Source organism: Octopus sinensis, linkage group LG4, assembly GCF_006345805.1.
Source record: "Octopus sinensis linkage group LG4, ASM634580v1, whole genome shotgun sequence".
NCBI classification, from domain to species: Eukaryota; Metazoa; Mollusca; class Cephalopoda; order Octopoda; family Octopodidae; genus Octopus; species Octopus sinensis.
In genome coordinates, this window is record NC_043000.1 from 66,190,506 (window position 1) to 66,212,221 (window position 21,716).

General features: G+C 36.3%; 1 protein-coding gene across 7 annotated transcripts; it reads right to left on the reverse strand.

The window, feature by feature from the left end:
• Nucleotides 1-536: 536 nt before the first annotated feature.
• On the reverse strand, nucleotides 537-16,544 carry LOC115211056. 7 transcript variants are annotated; one of them, XM_036502088.1, is made up of 3 exons: nucleotides 10,960-11,065; nucleotides 4,441-4,628; nucleotides 537-1,614 (listed from the first exon to the last, which is right to left on the reverse strand). In XM_036502088.1, exons 1-3 carry the CDS (start codon nucleotides 11,048-11,050, stop codon nucleotides 1,297-1,299), a joined length of 597 nt encoding a protein of 198 aa, XP_036357981.1. In that variant the 5' UTR covers nucleotides 11,051-11,065; the 3' UTR covers nucleotides 537-1,296. The 7 variants fall into 7 exon arrangements, with proteins under 7 accessions (XP_036357981.1, XP_036357982.1, XP_036357985.1 ...); XM_036502089.1 differs by lacking the exon at nucleotides 10,960-11,065 and adding an exon at nucleotides 10,501-10,540; XM_036502092.1 differs by lacking the exon at nucleotides 10,960-11,065 and adding an exon at nucleotides 16,315-16,544 and having other exon boundaries at nucleotides 644-1,614.
• Nucleotides 16,545-21,716: the final 5,172 nt, after the last annotated feature.

Consider the following 21,716-nt stretch of genomic DNA (forward strand, 5'->3'; position numbering starts at 1 on the left):
AGACAAAGATATGATTTTTCTCTTGCCAATATACCTGAAGGAAGCAGTGTGGTTGGCCTATGACTACTTGAAGCTGTCCATCACATTTCCCAAGTTACCTATACTGACTGAAACACATCACACTCAAGAAACTGCAGTTTCAGAGAAACTAGAGTGGACACTGGAAAAGCAGTAGTTTCTGAGATACCAGAGTAGATACTCAAGCAATACTTTCTGAGACATTAGCAGATTTATTTTTTTTCAATTTGTGATGGATGGAAACATGGGATGAAAAAATAATGAAAATAGTGTACAAAAGACAATCCAAGGAATGCAACAGTGTGTGTTTTTAGGGATTTAGACATTAAAAATGAAAAATCTAGAGTATGAATTAAACAAAATTTACAGTTAAAAGTAAAAATATAAGAACTTAAAACAATTTAACCCTTTGTTACATGGTTCTGTTGAATTATACTACCTTCATTTCAGTTAATTTTTAAAATAATGAGGAGATAATTGAGTTTTTTAAATGAAAAACAACCATTGGACTCAAAATGTTCAGTTCTTTACAATTTAATGTTTATGAGATACATAAACTTTATAAAGCATAATTTTATTTCATTTATTTAACTGAATATCTAAAGTAAAAGTAGAAACATGTTTCTCATATTAAAATACAATATTGCTTTATTTTAGTCAGGCACACATTAATATAAATATTGTTCAGAAGATACTGATTTATTTTCATAGAAATTACCTCTAATTATAAACATTTAAAGGTAACACACCTACACATATAAATAATTGAAGGCAATACTACCTATACATAAAGATTCAAAGGCAACAAATCCATACATAGCTGTGAGGTTAAGAAGTTCACTTCATAACTGCAGTTTTGGGTTCAATCCTTGGGCAAGTGTCTTCAGTCATAGCTTTCATTGTGAGTGAAATTTAGCAGACAGAAAATGTATGGAAACCCATCAACACAACCCCTTGGCGCTTGAGTGTCACTCTGTTGTAAGCATTCAGGTAGATCTCCTACCTACCTTCCACTCTGGCATAAGTCATGAATATGCTAGTAGGTACTGCCTTTCTCTCTTTCTAATTTATCTACATTCAAAAGTAACATTGCCGTTCAAACTGTAATAATTTATATATACATACATAAATATACACACACATTATGTGTGTGTGTGTATTAGTTTACATTCAAAGATAAAAGTCAATATAGTTACATCCATTCAAAAGCAATATTGTTTGTATTCACATACATTCAAACATTCATGATAAATTAAAATATATATGGTACATGAGATTTCAAAAAGTTATTAGGTCTTGTTGTTCAAGGAAATTGGTAGATGAGATACTGTCATCACTCTGGTCCAAGTCTCGCAGCAAAGATTTTTCAAAACTAAAGTCATAGTGATATTTCTGTAGAGAAGTGTTTTCATGTGGAATGCTGTGAATTTCAAAGTCTAAATATTTTGAAATGATTTCTAAATGAGGTGAAAGTTTGAATGGAATACCATTTAAAGGAGATATATTACAAGGTGTATGATGTTCAAAAAAACAGTCTTTGTTTGTATTTTCAACATTGGATTTCAACATTTTGCTAGATTCAATAGCAGTAGCATTCTGTAAAAGAAAATAAAAATGGAATTAATTATCAATACTTAAATATTGGAAATAGCAATAATTATCTCACTGCAGCTAAATGATAATTTTCCTTTACACAGATTTTCTTAACATTCTGATTACTCTGTTAAGTGTAATGCTTATTTACTCACATTGTTTTGAATTAACCATTAATTATCTTATAGCTTTGAGATTTCGATGATGTGTTTGTTCATTTGTTGAATGATATTGTAGGGTAAGTGTGAAAGTCGGGAACTGGTCAGTTTGAACATAAAAAAGGCAGAATATTTCGGCTGGATATTGCTGGTTTATATGCTAAAATACTTTCAATTGGATGTATTCTATAAAATATTACATGCAATATTAATGTAGATACATAAATATGAAACTGGACAGAGAGGCAATTTCTATAAACTAAGTAGATTTTTGTACTTCAGCCTTGACTGAGCAGACCAATATCATGTAGGGATGTAATTGAATGACTAGGAGTGATCTTCAGATTCATACCTTCTGATAGATCATGTCTTTACTTAACTAAGGACCATATTGTACATTCCAGCATGCAGAGGTTAATTTTACAGGGAAGGGCAGTATGGGCATGTTACAATTTCTCCACTTGATAGTTTCCTTCTGCAGTCTTGTTGCTTTTGAATAGTTTCAAATCATCCCTAATCAATCAGTGTTATAACACATAAGGAGAGCTACTCATGTTGTTCAGCCTTAGGGCTACCTTGATCAAGTAAATCTATCTTCAAAGGTATTCCAACAATTACCATCTTAACCTATTTTTAAATTTAAAAAAAAACAAACAAAAAACCCTACATTGTTCAATGAATCCTTTATTTTCTTAAACCTTCTTTTCTATTGGAAGTATACCATAAAACATTACAGGCAACATGGTTTCAAATTGTGGCACAAGGCCAGCATTTTTGGGAGAGGGGTAAGTCAATTACATCAACCCTAGTGCGCAACTGATGCTTATTTCATCAACTTGGAAAGGATAAAATGCAAAATTGACCTCAGTGGAATTTGAACTCAGAAAATGAAGATGGACGAAATGCCACTAAACATCATGCCTGGTGTGCTACCAATTCTGCCACCTTGATATTACATGCCATACTAATGTATATGCATAAAGAGGAAATTGGACAGAGGTTATAAACTATGCTTTAGTGAGAAAATTTACTAAAGCATTTTACTGTTTCCAACATTTTAAGATTTAGATGGTTGAGTTTCAACTGAAGGAGGTTTAGCTGGTATTTCTAGCAAAACAGAAGCGGTGGGCAAAAAAACGTCAGAACATGGCAATAGCTGTTCCTCTGCACTATTTTGTCAGGTGTATCCCAGAACAATACTACATTGTGTTTATCTTTTTTAGGATGTGTTCTGAGGTGTGGCAGATATATCAGTGGGGTGGGGTCACTTGTGCTTGGAGCAGTAGGAACTGTAAAGGCTGGAGCTTGCCAAAATAACAAACTTCAAGGTAGTATTTCATTTTTAATATTTACCTTTTGTTGTACAAGTCACCCACATGTAGCCTGTAATGATGTGAAGTGCACTGTTTTCTTTGTAGTTAATTGTGATGTTGTTTCTCAGAGATGGCCAAATGCAGTACATATGGTTACTTTATATTTGCTTAAGGTCATGTAGATATGGAGTGATTATCACTGTTTAGCCCTAGGTCGTCCCTGATCAAACAGATTTATGATCAAAGCCATTTCAACCAGCATCCTATTTTCCCATTATGTGTAAGGATCAAGGACCACATATCCAACATGTCATTCTTTTTTTCTAAGATGGTAAGGTATGATTTGAAGAAGATTAGGCAGTTACTTCTAGCAAGTCAAGCAACCATGTAAAGGCTTGCTTACTGGCTTGTCTAAGATAAAAAAGAGTTGGCGAAAGCCAGAGTCTTATATCTGGTTAAAACTTCCAAACTCACAAATCTTTGAATTTTTGAGATTCTTTGAGAACGTTTGAGATTTTGTGAAGTGTTATAGAATCATTTTCTTCAAGGGTTTTTTTGAAGTATATAAAGCTTTTAAAAGTTTTTTAAAGTAATTTTTTAAAAGCAATATTTGAGATTTTTTTAAACAAAAAAATTTTCTAAAATACTTTTTAACTTTTCTTGTCTTGTTCTTAATTACTTTCAACTCTTCAACTTCTCTTAATTTATACAGTTACAGAATTCCTCCTTCTTCTCCACCTTCCTAAGCTCTCCTAGTTACCCTGTTGTCTTACTATACTATAGCATAATGTTGATGAAAAATAAAGACTTTCACCCATGGCAGTCGTAGGCAAACTGCAACCTGCAGCACTTTCTGAATGACAAGCAAATGAAAACTTTCCTTGAATTCTTTTATTAGTGTGGCCTACCTGATGATGAACCATCTTACATGGACTGCTTCTTGGAAAAAAGTTACTCATAACTGCAGGTCCAGCACTAAGAAGCGCAGGGGCCCAATTAGAGCATTGTTTGTGGGGACTTCTACTCTGCAAAAGCTGAAGATTGATGATGTTTTATGCTTCGTGTAGGACATCAGTCCCAGCCAAAAAGTGTTGAGAGTTTAAGGCTCCACCATTAGCCACAATAATATACTAAAAATTCATCTTAGTCTCCTCTGCTCAAGTATGTGTGTCAGGGGACCCAGTTTGAAGAAATCTGTCTGATTGACTTAAAACTGGCCCTGCATACCTGACTTAAGGAATACTTTCAAGTCTAATGTTCTTACACTGAACCCATCATCTTGCACAGATTATGGGGAAGACATTGCTTTCTCAAATACAATATAACAAAAGTCTCCAGTAGTTGTAATATACACTTACTTGACCATAGATTGGTGACATGTTAGATACGCTTGTAATTCTACCATAAGCTTTAGCTTTTTCTGCTTCTGTTTCTCCAATTAACAGGAATCCATCAGCTTCATAGTCAGTCTCTTTCTGTTCATCGGCTATTTCAACTGGGTTTACCATCAGACCAGTTTTTATTTTTGCCAGCAAAGAAAACATATCTGAAACAATAACATGACAATATTTTAGACAAATCTTTCCTTTATTTTTTTTATCTTTTACTTGTTTCAGTCGTTAGATCGTGGCCATGCTGAGGCACTGCATTGAAGTATTTTTAGTCAAATGAATCAACCCCAGTGCATTTTGTTTTTTTAAGCCTAGTACTTATTCTATCAATCTCTTTTGCCGAACTACTAAGTTACACGGACATAAACGCAACAGCACTGATTGTTAAGCAGTGTGAGAGGAACAAACACAAATACACACACACACATATATATACGACAGACTTCTTCAGTTTCTGTCTACCAAATCTACTTACAAGGCTTTGATTGGCCCAAAGTTATAGTACAAGACTCTTGCTCAAGCTGAAAAAAACCTACCAAGATAAAATGCCTGGTTCCCATAAAAATTACAATCTATTCAAGTGTTTATTCAAATACAATTTCATCGTTAAAAAACTAAGAGTTATGCTATTCAAAGGTATCTTTTTTGAAAACATAATTATATATTATTTATATACACATATAAAACAATTACAGCTGTGTAGTTTCAGTTTCTATGTCACTGGGATATAGCCTTGGGTTTATCAATGCCTTGTGAGTGGAATTGGCAGACCGAAACTGTATAGATGCCTGACATTCATATATGTGTGCATGTATGTGTGTGCATCAATGTTTACAAACTGTGTGTCTTCACATGATATCATGTGAGTAAAATAATGAAGCTGGTGACAAAAAATATCCAGCCATAAAATACTGCCTCAATAACTTTTTGTCTAATCTATGCCAGCATGAAAAAGCAGGCACAAAAAATAAAACAATCATATATACGTATATTCTTTTATTCTTTTACTTGTTTCAATCATATGACTGTGGCTATGCTGCAGCACTGCCCTTGAAGGGTTTTAGTCAAACAAATCAACCTCAAGACATTTTTTTAAAACCTAGCACTTATTCTATCATTCCCCTTTGCTGAACTGCTAAGTTACAGGGATGTAATCACACCAACACCAGTTGTCAAGCAGTGATGGGGGGGGGGACAAATATAGACACAAACACACACGACAGGCTACTTTCAGTTTCTATCTACCAAATCCTTTGGTTGACCTTAGGCTATAGTAGAAGACACTTAGCCAAGGTGCCCACAGTGGGACTAAACCTGAAACCATGTGGTAGGCATTGCAGGATCCAAGTGAATCAAGGTACTTTAATAGTAAGGACACCAAGTTAGGGTTGAGAATAACATATCCATGCATCAACAGTATATACGGACACTGATGCATATATTAATGTATATATGGATTTCTCTTGCCATTTCTATATAAATGCACATGAACAGATCAATATATTTATTGATATAATTAAACATGTACTCATAAAATCACACAGACGTACTCTGATATGCAGTTTCATGGTCCACTTTAAGTTCCAGAACCAATGTAGGGAAGGCTCTAGGTATGGTATAAAATAAGTCAGAACATAAATAGGTTGAGGTTCACTGTAGCTGTTTTAGACACTTTCTTTTCATGAACAAATTAGTTACATCATGAATAAAAACCATTTTCTTCAGGTGAATAAAAAATTAAATCCAAAATTTAACACATAAGATCTGGCTTGTAATGAATGTTTTTTTGACTCCCTCATCTGAATGACAATCAGAGAGTGAATTTGAAAATCAAAGCTAGACTTTGATGGGATAATGACTTATAACCTTATCAACAAACTAGGCTATCAAAAAAGCCATTAATGGAATGTCAGAGGAACAGATAATGAGATGAAACACACTAACACCAGCGCCATTTTCCACACAAATATCATCCAGCCTGAGTCATTTAGTGACAACATACAACTCTCAGATACATACAAATACAATTCACATACACAAGCCATAAAATTATACTAACACAAAAGATAAAAGTAATAGAAATAAACACACATATGTATGTATATACACAAATAGATATATTTATACACACATACTCATACAGGGATAGACAAGCCATTACGCATATATTCACAATATAAACTAATATATATCAAGACACACATAGATCAACAGATAAACAATCATAGATAAATATACGCCCAAATAAGGACCTAAGACAATTAGTTTAAATTATGGCTTATAAGATCGAAGAGGATGTAACTCTAATTTTCTTTTTTTTATTCACCTTTCCATTTTTTGCATTAACCTTGTTTTCTCTCATAATTTCTCATGTACCAGAGTACTGATCTTCAAATAGAACAGACTATGTGCTCAGAGCCCAAGAATTGTTTGGAGACACAAGATCATCATCACCTCATAAAATGATAGGATGAATAAAAATTTTCAATTTTTACACTTACTGGGCTTGGGTTCAAGTCCTACTGTGTGGCATCTTGAGCAAGTGTCTTCTACTATAGCCCTACACTGATCAAAATCTTGTCATGGTTTAAACAGACAGAAACTGAAAGAAGCCCATCGTGTGTGTATGTGCGGTTTTAGACGCAGCAAATGACTTTAGATCAATAGAGGGCATAGGATTGGTTAAAGTTCGAAAAATTAAACTACGTTAAACTTACAAATTACAATTTTCTCAAGAAAGCCAAGAGAAAAAATGTTTTATTTTGACACATTCTACCAGTATACGAAGTTTAAAAGTGTTTAGTTAACTAGAAATTGTGTTGAAAACTGCCGTTCAAAAGGAAAAGATCCTATGTGCGTCCCACCACCCTTGTTTTGACATCATGCGATATTTGTAAATAAGCACAACGTCCATACAAGCAGTGTTATTTGCTTCCAATCTTCTGTGAAAACATGTCTGACTTTGGGGAATATCACCTTGTTTGGAAACAGATGAGGGTCAGTAATAATTAGGGTACCCAGTCATAGAAAATCTGCCTCAATGAATTATGTTTGTTCTATGCAAGAATGAAAAAGTGGACGTTAAAACGATAATAATGATGATAAAAATCTGATTAACTATTCACTTTAATCCTTCATACTTGTGTATAACAAATTTATGGACAACGTTTCTCAAAACTCTCAAGCTTTTAATATATAATTTCTAAAGCCCTTATATTTTAAATGAATTAATATATGGTGTGTGTGTGTTTATTTGGCAAGGAAAAAAAAACAGAAAGAAAAAAAAACGACCATCCCGAAATATAACAATGGCTCAACACAATTTCACGTTAGGAATCTTGCAAAACAAATACATACATGTTTCAGAAAATAGATATTTTAAATTAAATTTTCTACAAATACCTTTCAGAGAGTATTTCAGTTTACGATTAACAAAATTGGTAGGTGTACACACACATACTGACACACATCACTTATAACGAAAAAAACTATGTGAAGCGTGTCTGTATATATGTGAGCGCGCCAACCAATTTTTTCTTCACATGAAATTCTGATATAATCGTAACGTAGGTATTCTTTCGTAACTGTCAGCAAAGAAGCCATTTGAAGCAAGTGGTATTATTATGGTAATGTAAACTATCTGAAAGGCATTTGTAGGAAATTTCATTAAAAAATACCCTTTTTTCTGAAAGTCATGAGGAAACAAAGTCGACTCGTGCCAATTATCCGAAACTCTTCCCGCCCTCTCCGAAAACTCTTCCACAACAAATTCCGATATAATCGGTGTCTACACGAGTATGCATTGGGTACAATTGTGTAAGTATTGGCTATTTCGATTTATATCAGATGACTTACTTGTTTACAAACATCATGACACATGACACCGTGATTCATGAACCTTAAAGATAGATGTGTAGTAGTAAACAATAACGTAGTTAGTTACCAACCACTCACAGGTTCATTCCATTTCTGATGGCGAATGACGAAGGAAGTAACTTTTTATAAATTAAAACATACAGTCCAATTTTTCTTTTAAATTATCAATGGCAACCTCTTGCCTTATCAATAGCAAAAAAAAAAATGAGCAACAGAAATCATTCATAATTACACTGAACAAGCCGACCTCAGCGCAGCCTAAAAAGTATCCAGCGTCCACGAAACTGATAAAGTTTGATAAAGTGAAAGCAACACGTTTAATCAGAAAGGTCGCCCAGATATCGCCATAGTAAAATACACAAGTTCAAAGACCTGCAAAATGGGGTTGAACCCAAAACCACATAATTATTGCTAAGTGAAATTCTTATCCACAGAGCTATGCTTGCACAAAATATCGAGAATACATTGACGTAAGAAGATAAAATTACATTCGTCATCAAAATGTTAGATATGACCTTTGCTACCAAAGTAAAACGAAACTGTTCTGGGGAAGAAGAAAAAAAGACATTTGAATATGCAATATTTTGTACACTACGACTGAGAAAAGGTGGGATGATCACAGCTCGAACGTCTTCGATGATAGATCTGCTCAGGTTATAAGTTTAAATCCCGTTTAAGTCGGTACTACTTGAGAACAGTGGTCCCGGTGCGCGCACTCGCGCTAGCTAGTCATGACTAGTCGATCCTTACTTTGTGTGTTATTTACTTTGTTTTAAAAATTATTTACTTTGTGTTTTTGTGTTTTATTTACTTTGCTAGGTAGTCGTTGTAGGATCGACTAGTCACGATTAGCCAGCGCGGATGCGCAACAACGAGAGTGCGTGCACCGGGACCACTGTTCTCAAGTAGTCTTCAGTTGATAAAATAAAGTATCAGCTGAGATGCATCTCAGATGTAAATTATAATAGAAGACAGACACAGTCTACTCGGACTAAAACAACAATGATGTGACGTCCTCATAAATGAATTATTTCCAGCAGATTTTGACTATTCTTAGATTTATATTCTAGTTTCTGATATTGTCCGTATTCTTAAAAAAAAAAACGGTAAGGTATGATGGAGATTTGATTACTATTTCAAATGGGTTGAACGGGTATGCAGAGGCTTCTTCAAAACCGATACCTATGTAATGTAGCGGACTTTCGGAATAGCTATCAATATTTTATGGGAAAGGAAAAGGGCACGGAATTAGGGGGGGGGGGCAAGAATATATGTGTTGTTGACATTGAATAGCGAGGTCCTTTCCTCTTCCATTTTCGAGAGAGGCCATAAGCCAACAGGTTTGGGATCTGATGACACACCATAAAGCAAAGCGCTTTATGGATGTGAAACCCAAGGTAATACCATAAACCGGACTTATCTAACTTTATACATAAGGTTATAGACCACCAGCCATTACAGTCTGATGCGATGTATGTAAAACCAAGCGCTTTATGGACCCAAAACTCTGAGTAACACTATTATTTGAATAAAAATTCTTTAAGAATCGTAATTCATTTGTTTCAGCCATTAGACTGTAGCCGCACTAGGATACCGCCATGAAAAATTTTAGTCGAACAAATCGACCCCAGTATTTATTTTTAAAGTCTGGTATATATTCTAACGGCCTACTTTGCTAAATCACTAAGGGAACGTAAACAAACTAACACCCGTTGTCAACCGGTGTGTGTGTGTGGGGGGGTTATTTCAATTCCCGTCTACCAAATCCACACAAGGTTTTGTCTGTTCGAGCTATAGTGAAAGATACTTGCCCAAGGTGCCACGCAGTGGGACTGAACCCGAAACATACTTTTATCACTACACAGCCATACCTATGGAAAAAAGAGAGAGAGCCTCCCAATTCCTTGCCCTTTCCCTTCCACATGAGGTAGTGACAGGTATTTCTAAAGTCTGCCAAGAATTCAAACGAAATCAATGCAACCTCAACTACAACTAATGAGATAATCAAAGTTTTGTTGCAGTTTCGTACCAAATATAAAACGAGACAAAGAAAAACGAAAATATCAACACTTTTTATATACCAGTGTCATGGAACAAAAACAAATTGTCGGGAAAATGTTATATGCGCAGATTAACAAAACCTTTGCTTACATTCAGAGCGCTCCACAATAAACATTCCAATCAAACAGTTATATATTTGAAGTAATTAAATATCTTAACAGGTACTTTAAAATAAATATAAATTTAAATAATGTTATTATTTTTAAATAATAACAAAATTAAAACAATTTTATATTTCACAAAACATTTACACGAGGTCTAATCAATAAGATTCCGGGATGGTGGTGGTGGTGGTGGGGGCTCCCTCGCCCTACCCTCCTTTTTTCGAACCAAAACAAGGGATTTGCAGCATATCAGGAGGTCAGGGTATTTGGTTCCACGCAAAAAATCCTAGTTTTTTTTTTGTTAGTGAAAATTGTGCGGGTATTAATCTAAAAATTTACCCTTTGTTTTCTTTTTCGGCCATTGCTAGACAGGGGACTTAACTTAAGTTATGGATTTCACCGATGTGGAAATTGGTTAAAGTTATGGTTGAAAATCAATTTTTACCGATATCTGTGGGTGCCTCAGGCAGAATAAGTTGACAAAAATACAGCCTTGATTGTGACCAATGTCCTTCGAAAATTGGAGCGACATGCATGCTAATTTGTGGATGTGCATAAATTATATTCACGCATACACACAAATCCTGCCTTTTATAGATATAGATGTGAGTGCTGTTGTGAGGTGAAATCATCGAATTACCATCCGTGAGTTATCAGAGGATGTGCAGATTAGTTATGGTTCAGTTCAGTCCATTACCACTGAAGATTTGGTTATGAGACACATGTCTGCCAAGGTTGTGTAAAAAAAACTGCTTTCAGTTGCACAAGATCTTGATTGTGTCAAGAACGATGAAAACTTTTCGTAGGCCTCTGAGCAGGTATCCCCAAGCTTTTGACAAAATTTGATGCAGATTTTCTGCTCAACTTTCCCAATAATGGTGAATACGATGATCACACGCTACACACCTTCCTTCCAAGCACTGCTGTAAACTGCAGAAGTGAGCTAGGACAGTGCGCATGCACAGCAGAATTCAAGGTCAATCTCTGCCAAGCATGCTTCAGCTTCATTATTATAGCAACAGTCCAGATACTTATTGATCAGACCACATAAATAATAAGGTGCAGGAGTGGCTGTGAGGTAAAAAGCTTTCCAACCACATGGGTCAGGGTTCAGTCCCACTGTGTGGTACTTTTGGAAGTGTTTTCTACTAGAACCTCAAGCCAACCAAAGCCTTGTGAGAGGTTGAAGTTGACGGAAACTGAAAGAAGCCAGTCGTATATATATGTATTTGTGTGTCTGTTTGTCACCCCACCAGCATTTGACGACTGGTGTTGGTGTGTTTACGTCCCCATAATTAGCAGTTTGGCAAAAGAGGCCGAAAGAATAGGTACTAAGCTTACAAAGGTAGGTCGTGGAGTTGATTTGTTTGACTAAAGTCAGTGCTCTAGCATGGCTGCAGTCAAATGCCAAACAAGTAAAAGTGTAATCACATGATACGTTAACTATATATATATATTATATTATATATATATATATATATATGTGTGTGTGTATATATATACGCCTTCAGGTAGATGGCCCTGCTCGATCTGTAGAAAAGGCGTAGGTAGGAACTCTGTAAGATGCACCAAGTGTAAGCTATGGACACATAAGAGGTGCAGCAATGTCAAAGGAAGGCTAACTAGGAAGATAGTTTTTGTATGTGGCAGATGCTCTGGTTCAATAAAGACTGAAAATGTGCAGAGACCATCTTCCGCCACATTCCAGGGAGAAAAACTTGAAATAGTTGATAGTTTCCGTTACCTAGGTGACCAAGTCAGTAGCCGAAAGTGTAACTGCTAGAGTAAGAATAGCCTGGGCAAAGTTCAGAGAGCTCATACCTCTGCTGGTGACAAAGGGCCTCTCGCTCAGAGTAAAAGGCAGACTGTATGACGCATGTGTGCGAACAGCCATGCTACATGGCAGTGAAACATGGGCCGTGACTGCTGAGGATATGCGTAAGCTCGCAAGAAATGAAGCCAGTATGCTCCGTTGGATGTGTAATGTCTGTGTTCATACCCGACAGAGCGTAACTGCCTTGAGAGAAAAGTTGGACCTAAGCATCAGATGTGGTGTGCAAGAGAGGCGTCTACGCTGGTATGGACACGTAGTAAGAATGGATGAAGATAGTTGTGTGAAAAAGTGCCACACCCTAGCGGTTGAGGGAACCTGTGGAAGAGGTAGACCCAGGAAAACCTGGGATGAGGTGGTGAAGAATGACCTTCGCGCTTTAGGTCTCACCGAGGAAATGACCAGAGACCGAGACCTTTGGAAGTATGCTGTGCGCGAGAAGACCCGGCAGGACACGTGAGGCCATAACCCATGGCCCCTACCTGGGACGTAGTCAGTCCGCCTGTGCATACCTTCCTTCTTGGGACACTTGTGAAGACCTGTTGAGGCAAGTGAAAATCAAATCAAATCAAAATCGATGAACATCAATGGAATTTGTATTTTGTGGTACCAGTGCCGGTGGCACATAAGAAAACCATTCGAACGTGACCGTAGCCAGTACTGCGTCGACTGGCCTCCGTGCTGTGGGCACATAACAAACACCATCCAATCGTGGCTGTGCCAGCCCCGCCTGGCCTCCGTGCTGGTGGCACGTAAAAAACACCATCCGAGAGTGGCCGTTCGCCAGCCTCGTCTGGCACCTGTGTCGGTGGCACATAAAAATCACCCACTACACTCACGGAGTGGTTGGCGTTAGGAAGGGCATCCAGCTGTAGAAACACTGCCAGATCTGACTGGCCTGGTGCAGCCTTCGGGCTTCCCAGACCCCAGTTGAACCGTCCAACCCATGCTAACATGGAAAGTGGACGTTAAACGATGATGATGATGATATATATATATACATATGGTTGTTGGTGTGTATGTGTGTTAAAATGGAAGATGGCCTATATATTAATGCAGACAGACAGATATTTAGTTTCATTTTCTCGGAAAAATATTGCACCTAATCAATATTTAAATAAGAATACTGCAACAGGACGAACAAAAGTAACATTGCTTTTTTTGTATATTTCCTTTTATGAAAATAACTTTATATGGTTTTCAAGTATTATGAGTATAACTACAGATGTGTACCCCCTTCTAATATGTTACTTCATAACTTCTAGAAAAATGGATATTTTTTAATGAAATTTTCAACAAATACCATTTAGATACTGTGGATTCAGAGTACATAGGGATTTATGGGAAAGAATTTGGTTACTGTTGACATAAGTACCCAGAAACGAAATTGAAAAGAAAAAAAAAGTGCAACAGGTGTAAATATCAGTGTAGAAAACAAATCTGAAAACAAAAATGTGCAGAGAGCAGTAGGGGAGGAGGAGAGGCCTTTGGAAAATTCAGAAGATCAGATGTTTTTCCCTCATAACTTTTAGGAAAATGGTTTTTCTTTTAATGAAATTTTATCTATGTATGTATATATGCATATATATATTTGTTATTTATATTATTATATGATTGAATACCACGCATCCATTTCCAAGTAAATTTATCTTAATAATTTTGAAGCGACTCTACTCTGTACTGTTCTTTCTCTCCCCCCTTTTTGTTTTCTCTCTTCTTTTCTCCCTTTCTCCCGCTTTTATTTTTCTCCCCTTCATCGTTTTTTATTTGTCTGTCTGTCTCACTCTCGTTGCTCACATGTGACCATCGTCCATCTTTCTTTTCCTCACATGATCATTTTCTTTCAGTCTGTTGCACAGACCAGATGCCTTCTTATCTGTCTCCTCTCCTATCTTTTCTCTTGTCAAAGAATATTCCTCCAGCGTTCATTACCTTACCTCATCTGGCCCTCCATGTTTGTTTTCGTTTGGTTTGTTGTATGTCTCCACTGTCCTGTTTTTGTTACTAACTTTGACCCTCTGCAAATCCCAAATTTTATTTTAGCTCATGGGAGCAACTGTTTTTCGAAGCATCATATTGTTGTTAATTGCTCAAAATGTGGAGTAGATGAACAGCCAACAACTGATTAAGGGTCGTTCTTTATGGTACTTGTCATGTTTTCCATTTGTTTCTCTTGTTGTTCACATACCCAAGTTTGCCTTCGTATTTCATATTTTCATATTTCATGTTATTTACATTTTGTGATGTTCTGTACCCATATATGCATATATATATATATATATATATATATATATATATATATATTATAGTAGAAGGACCCGAACCCTTCAAAGGGATGTTTAGCATCCAAGTTCCTGAGGAAAAGCCTAATTTGTGATTTCAAAAGGATTATATTTTCCTCAAAGTTACGAGGGAAAAACTCGGATCTTGTGAATTTTCCGGTCTTCTCCAGCCACCCCCACCTCACCCCGTTGCTTTCCATGCATTTTTGTTTTCTGATTCATTTCCTACATGGGTGTGAAGTAGAAAGATATTCATTTTCTTCAAAGTTACGAGGGAAAAACACCGGATCTTGTGAATTTTCCGAAAGCCTCTTCCCCCCATTGATCTCTGCACATTTTTTCACACCCGTTGCACTATTTTTTTTTTAACGATTTCGTTTCAAGGTAATAATGTCGATATTACCCAAGAATTTTTCCGTAGGGATGGAGAGGAGTTTCGGAAAATTCACATAATCCGACTTTTTTTTCCTCATAACTTTCAGGAAAATGGATTTCTTTTCATGAAATTTTATACAAATATCTTTCAAACAGTATAGACTACGATTATTAAGAATTTTTTTCCAAGTGTATGGAAAGAGGAGTTTGGAATCAGGAAGACCAAAGAAGTTGGATGGAAACTTCCCCCATTTTGTTTATATTATTTCACCACAGCCTTTGAAATGATGGGGGTATCTTTTTATAAAAAAAAAAAACTTTTGAAAAATCCCCCCTCCCCATCCCACTCCGAACCGATTTTGACCAACTTTTTTTTAAACTTAAAAACTATGGGAGGAGTCTTTCTGTAAAAAAAATAAAATGAAATGTAAATATTTTCAGAGGAAAAGGTGTACAATTCATAATCTATATTTGACTGTTGTTTTTAGCACATCCCAAACCACCCTTCGTTTTCACTCTCACGTGTATTGATGTTTTTTTAGTATTTTTCTCCTATTAAACACATGTTATGGGGTAAAGTTTTACCGGCTGAGTTGGTAAAACTTTATCCAAATTTCTTTATAATCGTAATCTATGTAGTTTGAAAGGTATTTGTAAAAAATTTCATTGAAGTATGTCCATTTTCCTGAAAGTTATGAGGGAAAAAAATCAGATCGTATGAATTTTCTGAAACTCTTCTCCCCACTCCTCAGAAAACTTTTTCCCCATAGATCCCGATATACTCTGAATCCACAGTATCTAAACAGTATTTGTTGAAAATTTCGATAAAAAGTATCCATTTTTCTGGAAGTTATTGAGGCAACAAAATCGGTGGGGAAAACATCTGTAGTTATGCCATGGAGTTACCTGGGGGAAAACATCTGTAGTTATGCCATGGAGCATAACTACAGATGCTATGCCTTATTATGATATACTCAAGGTATATTCCGATTGTCGTAGATGTAAAATATTTTGTTTTATTCGGTGGCATAAAACTATACTTTTACAAAAGTTTACATGTGGTTGAATTGTGCGCTATTTACTGTGGCTAACTTTTTTCTTAAGATTCGCTCAGACGTGTACGACGAGAGGAATCAAAAACGAATTTAAAGATTTGAAAATCCAACATCACTGTTAAAAATAAATCTCTGACAAGTAGTATATTACTAAAACCCTGTAAATTATGGGATTGTTTTCGTCAAGCAATGCATAGATAAAATGAGACTAAACGGTAATGCTTACCTACTGTTGCAGATATCCAGAAAAGACGTATCTGCTGAAAAGGAAATGATGTCAATAAATTGTAGTACCGCACTCACAACAGTGACGTTCAGTATTTCCACAATTTCGCGCTATTTGCAAGTGTGATGAAATCATTCTAGTATATAATTATATCAAGACGAAGTCAATGGGAAAAATAGGTGTGCTGGATCAGTGTGGGTCGTATTTATGTATGTACGTATACGAGACAACACACTGATTCTCCTTCTCTCGCTTTCTCACACCCACCCACAAACACGTTCGTTTCATATACACATACATACATCTTTCACTTTCTCTTCTCTTTCACTTTAAAATAAAAGTAAATAAATTTTTTAAAAAACTTTTACGGAAATTAGCGAACAACAATGACAAGCCAAAACGAAAGATGGCCAAATTTGGCAGGATGGTCATGGTTAGAATGTCTTTAATTATATGTTTGCTCAATAAGGACTATATGAAGCTAAATAACTGTGCTATAGCTTCGCTTAAACAGAAGTTAGTTGGGCTATCCTGCAACCAAGAGAGAATTAGTGATTACTATATAGGTGGAAGATGTGTCGAAATATGGAAGGAGTGGCGTTCATGCCTTTCCCGATGGCATCAACATTGTAAACGAAACATCAAAACTTTCGTCTGTTATCACGCATAAAATAACCAGCCAAGTACTGCAGTTGATTTATACTTATATAATGCAAACTGATGGAATTATAGAAGACTAAAAAGATATTCCCGCTAACCTTGTCTTTACGTTGCTACTTGTGCTTTCGTCAACCAGTAAGCCAGTTGGATGGCTGGCGATTATTTAATTTTTGATTGTATTTTTAAGGGTGGGCTATTAATTTAGCTAGCAATAAGAACGAGCTGTTACTCTTTTACTTGTTTCAGTCATGTGACTGTGGCCATGCTGGTGCACCGCCTTTAGTCGATCAAATCGACCTCAGGACTTATTCTTTGTAAGCCTAGTACTTATTCTATCGGTGTCTATTTTGCCAAACCGCTAAGTTACGGGGACGTAAACACACCAGCATCGGTTGTCAAGCGATGTTGGGGAGACAAACACAGACACACAAGCATACACACACACATACATATATATATATACAACGGGCTTCTTTAGGTTTCCGTCTACCAAATCCACTCACAAGGTTCGGCCCGAGGCTATAGTAGAAGACACTTGCCCAAGGTGCCATGCAGTGGGACTGAATCTGGAACATTGTGGTTTGTAAGCAAGCTACTTACCACACACAGCCACTCCTACGCCTATATGTTGTAAGCATTTTTTTTAACCAGCTGGTGGAAGATCTGCCTGGGGGTCAAACTAGTAGTAACATGGAACATCCACTTTGATGTAGCGATTAACTTTACTGGTTAGTATAGTTACTACTCTGATCTCGAGATTTTACAACTAGCTACTTTGCTTGTTGCAAATCAGTGACCGATGGTTCCTTTGTTTTACAATATATTGCTGACCGGAGCGGACTCAGGCTATCTTACTGGCGACTAGGTGATCGCACCTGAAGAGGAGCCAACTAGCTCGAAACAGTCAATCTTGCGATCCTGTTGTCTACTAGAGGATGGTAGGGGTTCACTCCCCTGCTAGCAATATATAAAATGTGATCGCGTGTGTACCGTTGGCGATTTTTTTCTTTCTGTCTTCCCTTCTCTGGATCTTTCCTTCTCCTATGTTTCCGACGAAGAGCTCCGCTCAAAACGTTAAACCCTCCTTCTTTCCTGAGCGTCCAATAATACTATATCTGTTCCACGACCTCGTGTTGTTGTGTTTTTTTGTGCTTTCATGTTTGGATTATATATATATATATATATATGTATGTCAAAGGTGTAGTGCCGCACCAATAACCAGCAGGTGGAAGATCTTCCTAGGGTTAAAATAGTAGTAACACTTTGATGAGACGATTATCTTTACTGGTTAGTATAGTTACTGTTCTGATCTCTTTTTGAGATTTTACAACTAGCTAATTTGCTTATGTATGTGTATATATATGTGTGTGTGTGTGCGCACATGTGGGCATGTGTGTTTGTGTCTGCTTACACAGACATGACAGAAGTAAAAGACACCTTTATGACTTAAAATTTATTTAAATCTGAAATTATATATTCAAATTATTTATTAATTATTATAATGTGAATATCTAATATTTAGTATACATGCCCTTTGCATTTTTGAATGCAAGGACCCCATTAGGCCTGTTACTGGTCAGATGAAGAATATTCTCTTGAGAAATTTCTTGCAAAGTTTCATGCAGTGATTTCTAAAGATCTGGCTTTGGGGATGCTTTCTTGCTCTTTTTACCTGATGACCGGTTTGGCCATGGAAGCTTTGTAATGCCATTCTCTTCCAACCAATCTTGAGTTTTCTTAGCCATCTTCCATAAATAGTCTTCTTTAATAATTTTCCCACTGGAGAAGATAGGAAGGAGTCCTTTCTGCAATATCTTTATCTGAGTATATACTTCCCTCACGCTCCACTAGTTCTGATTGACCATTGCTCCAAATTGTTCCCCACAGCATCACAAAATAACTGCCATGTTTCATTGTCGGCTGCAATCTTTTCATGTCAAATTCTTGAGCACAGTCTCCAGACCCACACTCAAACACTGTCAGAAAATACAGCAAATCTGGACTCATCAAAGAATATGACAGTGCTAGGGGTCTCTCCACCATCTCACTGGCCCAATCTTTTCTCTGCTTGATATTGACTGGTTGAAGAAGTGGCTTCCTTCTTGTTGCTCTACCATAGTAGCCAAGTTTGTGGAGATAGCTGGCAGCTGTTTTAGGTGCAATCCCATGGTCATTCATTACCAATGGAGCTCTTTCCCTTTTATGTTTATATGTATGTATGTGTATATAAATATAAATATAAATAAATATATATATATATATATATATATATATATATATGTGCACATCAAAATAAAAAAAAAAGAATCAAGAAAAATAATAGGACATACACAGTGAATGTATTAGATGCCCAGAGAAAGTTTTAGATTGGAAAAAAAGGCACTGCCTTGAAGGGTTTTAGCTAGACAAATCAACCCCAGAACTTATTCTTTTAAAGTCTGGTACTTATTCTGGTGGTTTCTTCTGCTGGTCCGCTAAGTCATGGAAACATAAACACACCAATACCTTGCACAAGTGGTGGGTTAAACACACACATACATAGGGAATAAAATGTATGACTTAAAGGTTTGGTCACTGTTTAGTTACATATTTAGGAGTTGGTTATTTACTTATTCAATTTTAGTTACCGATACTGTTGTACATAGGGTAAGTGTGTTTGAAAGTTATGGTTTCTTTGGTATGTTTGTTCCCAAACAACACTTCTTTTAATACTGTTGCCACCACTGGATTGAATGGTATTGCCCAGGTGTCGAAACCATAATGACGTCTATGGGGTAGCTGATGATGGAGGTATGTTGGATTGTTGGTATGGCTGTTTTTGTACATGTGGAATAGTATTAACACATATCCTTTTGATATATATATATATACCAGAGTAAGCACATAAATGTGAAACAAAGTCGAAAAAATAGTACTCAAATACCAGAGGTAGAGTAATATACTTTATTAATAGAGTATATATATATATATATATACGATGGGCTTCTTTCAGTTTCCTTCAACCAAATCCACTCACAATGTTTTGATCATCCAGAGGCTATAGAAGATGACACTTTGCCCAAGGTGCCATGCAGTTGGGCCGAACCCAGAATCATGTGGTTGGGAAGCCCTCCCCAAGAACATAAATTTTATAGGGGAAGAGAATGTTAGTCCATGACCTGTCTATCTGATATTACATAACTGCTTGCTTCTGCTCATTATGTTCTCAATTAGTTTCTAAAAACGCAACACTTTTATAAAAACTAACAGAATAAATGTATGGGGAAACTAGCAACAGGATAAGTGCATGAGAGACATGTCACTGATAAGATCATAAGGTGTATATAGTTTTGAGTCTAATCCAAAATTAACTTCTCTTCCCATAATAATTCTGCTTGTCATTGCGTTACCTAGCCCGTCGGTAACAATTAGAAAAAGGAGGGAGAAAGAAAAAGAAAGAAAAAAGAGGGAGGGACAAAAAGAAGGATGTAGAAGGAATGTAATAGCAATGTTTTCATGTGATTATTTGAAGAGAAAGAGGAGAAAGAAAAAGAGGATGAGGCAAAGAGTGAGACAGAAAGAACGAGAGAGAAGTGTCCATGATGTAAGGTAGGGGGAACATAATATTTATTATGTGGTTAAAAAACTTAGTTGAATGTAGAAGAGGAGAGCTAAAAATATGATTTTAGCAGAGGGGTGATTTTCTGATGGTGAGGTTTAAAAAACGTAGGGAGAGAGAAAGAGAAAAGGGAGAGAGAGAGCGAGCGATTTAGCTAAAGGTTGTATCATGTTTTTTTTGTTGATAGGAAAAATGGAAAAATAAGAGTGAACATTTATTTTGTGAGTGCTGAGTATGAAGTCTATAAAATTGTGCATATAATGTATAAAATGTGTATATATAAAGTGCATTTAGTAATCATCATATTCTTATTTCTTTCACTTTTCAATGAGTAGCAGATGAGTGACTATCTTTTCATATAGATACAACACAGGGTGCAATTTAACGTTTTTTGGATAAAGTTTTCAAAAATAACCCAATAGGTTTACCATTAATTCTGTGAAATATTCACAGGTCCCGCTAGTAACCATAATTTGTGGTCAGGGCCAGTGCAAGGAAATATGGGGTCCAATACAGAATTGTCAGTGGGACCCCTCTACAAAAACTGAAGATTAATGTTTTATACTTTGTGTAGTACAGTAATCCCAGCCAAAAAGTGTTGAGGCTTTGCCATTAGCCACGATGATATATTGAAAATTGAAAGCTCATATGAAAGTTTTAAGCCGGGCATGTACATGGGGTCCTGGCTTGACGCGGGACCCTCTCTTGCCGCGGGGCCTTCTCTTGGTGCAGGGCCCAATTTGAACAAATCTAATTGACTTAAAACCGAGCCTCTTTGTGGTTGAGTAGAGTCTATTGGCATCACAAAACACAATCGGTAGTGGGAAGGCTAACAACCGCTTCATGGTAGGTAACTCTGATAAAAATAGATAAGTGTTGCTGCCCTTACTTTCATTGGAAATTTTAGTAAAATTTCTGTATAGTTTAAAGCACCAGTTTCTCTGTATATTCCGGGGATAGATCAATGTAGAATCATTGCTATGATATCTATGATCCCAGGACTTTGCCATTCACTATCAATCTAGTCTATTTCATTTGAATGTGTTTGCTATTTAAATGCAATAACAAGTGATGCAATAGACAGGATTCATGAAAAGCATTGTGACTCATGTATGGTCTAAAACTGAAATCAAAATATTAAGCAGTGAAGATGTGAATTATCGATTGATGCAACA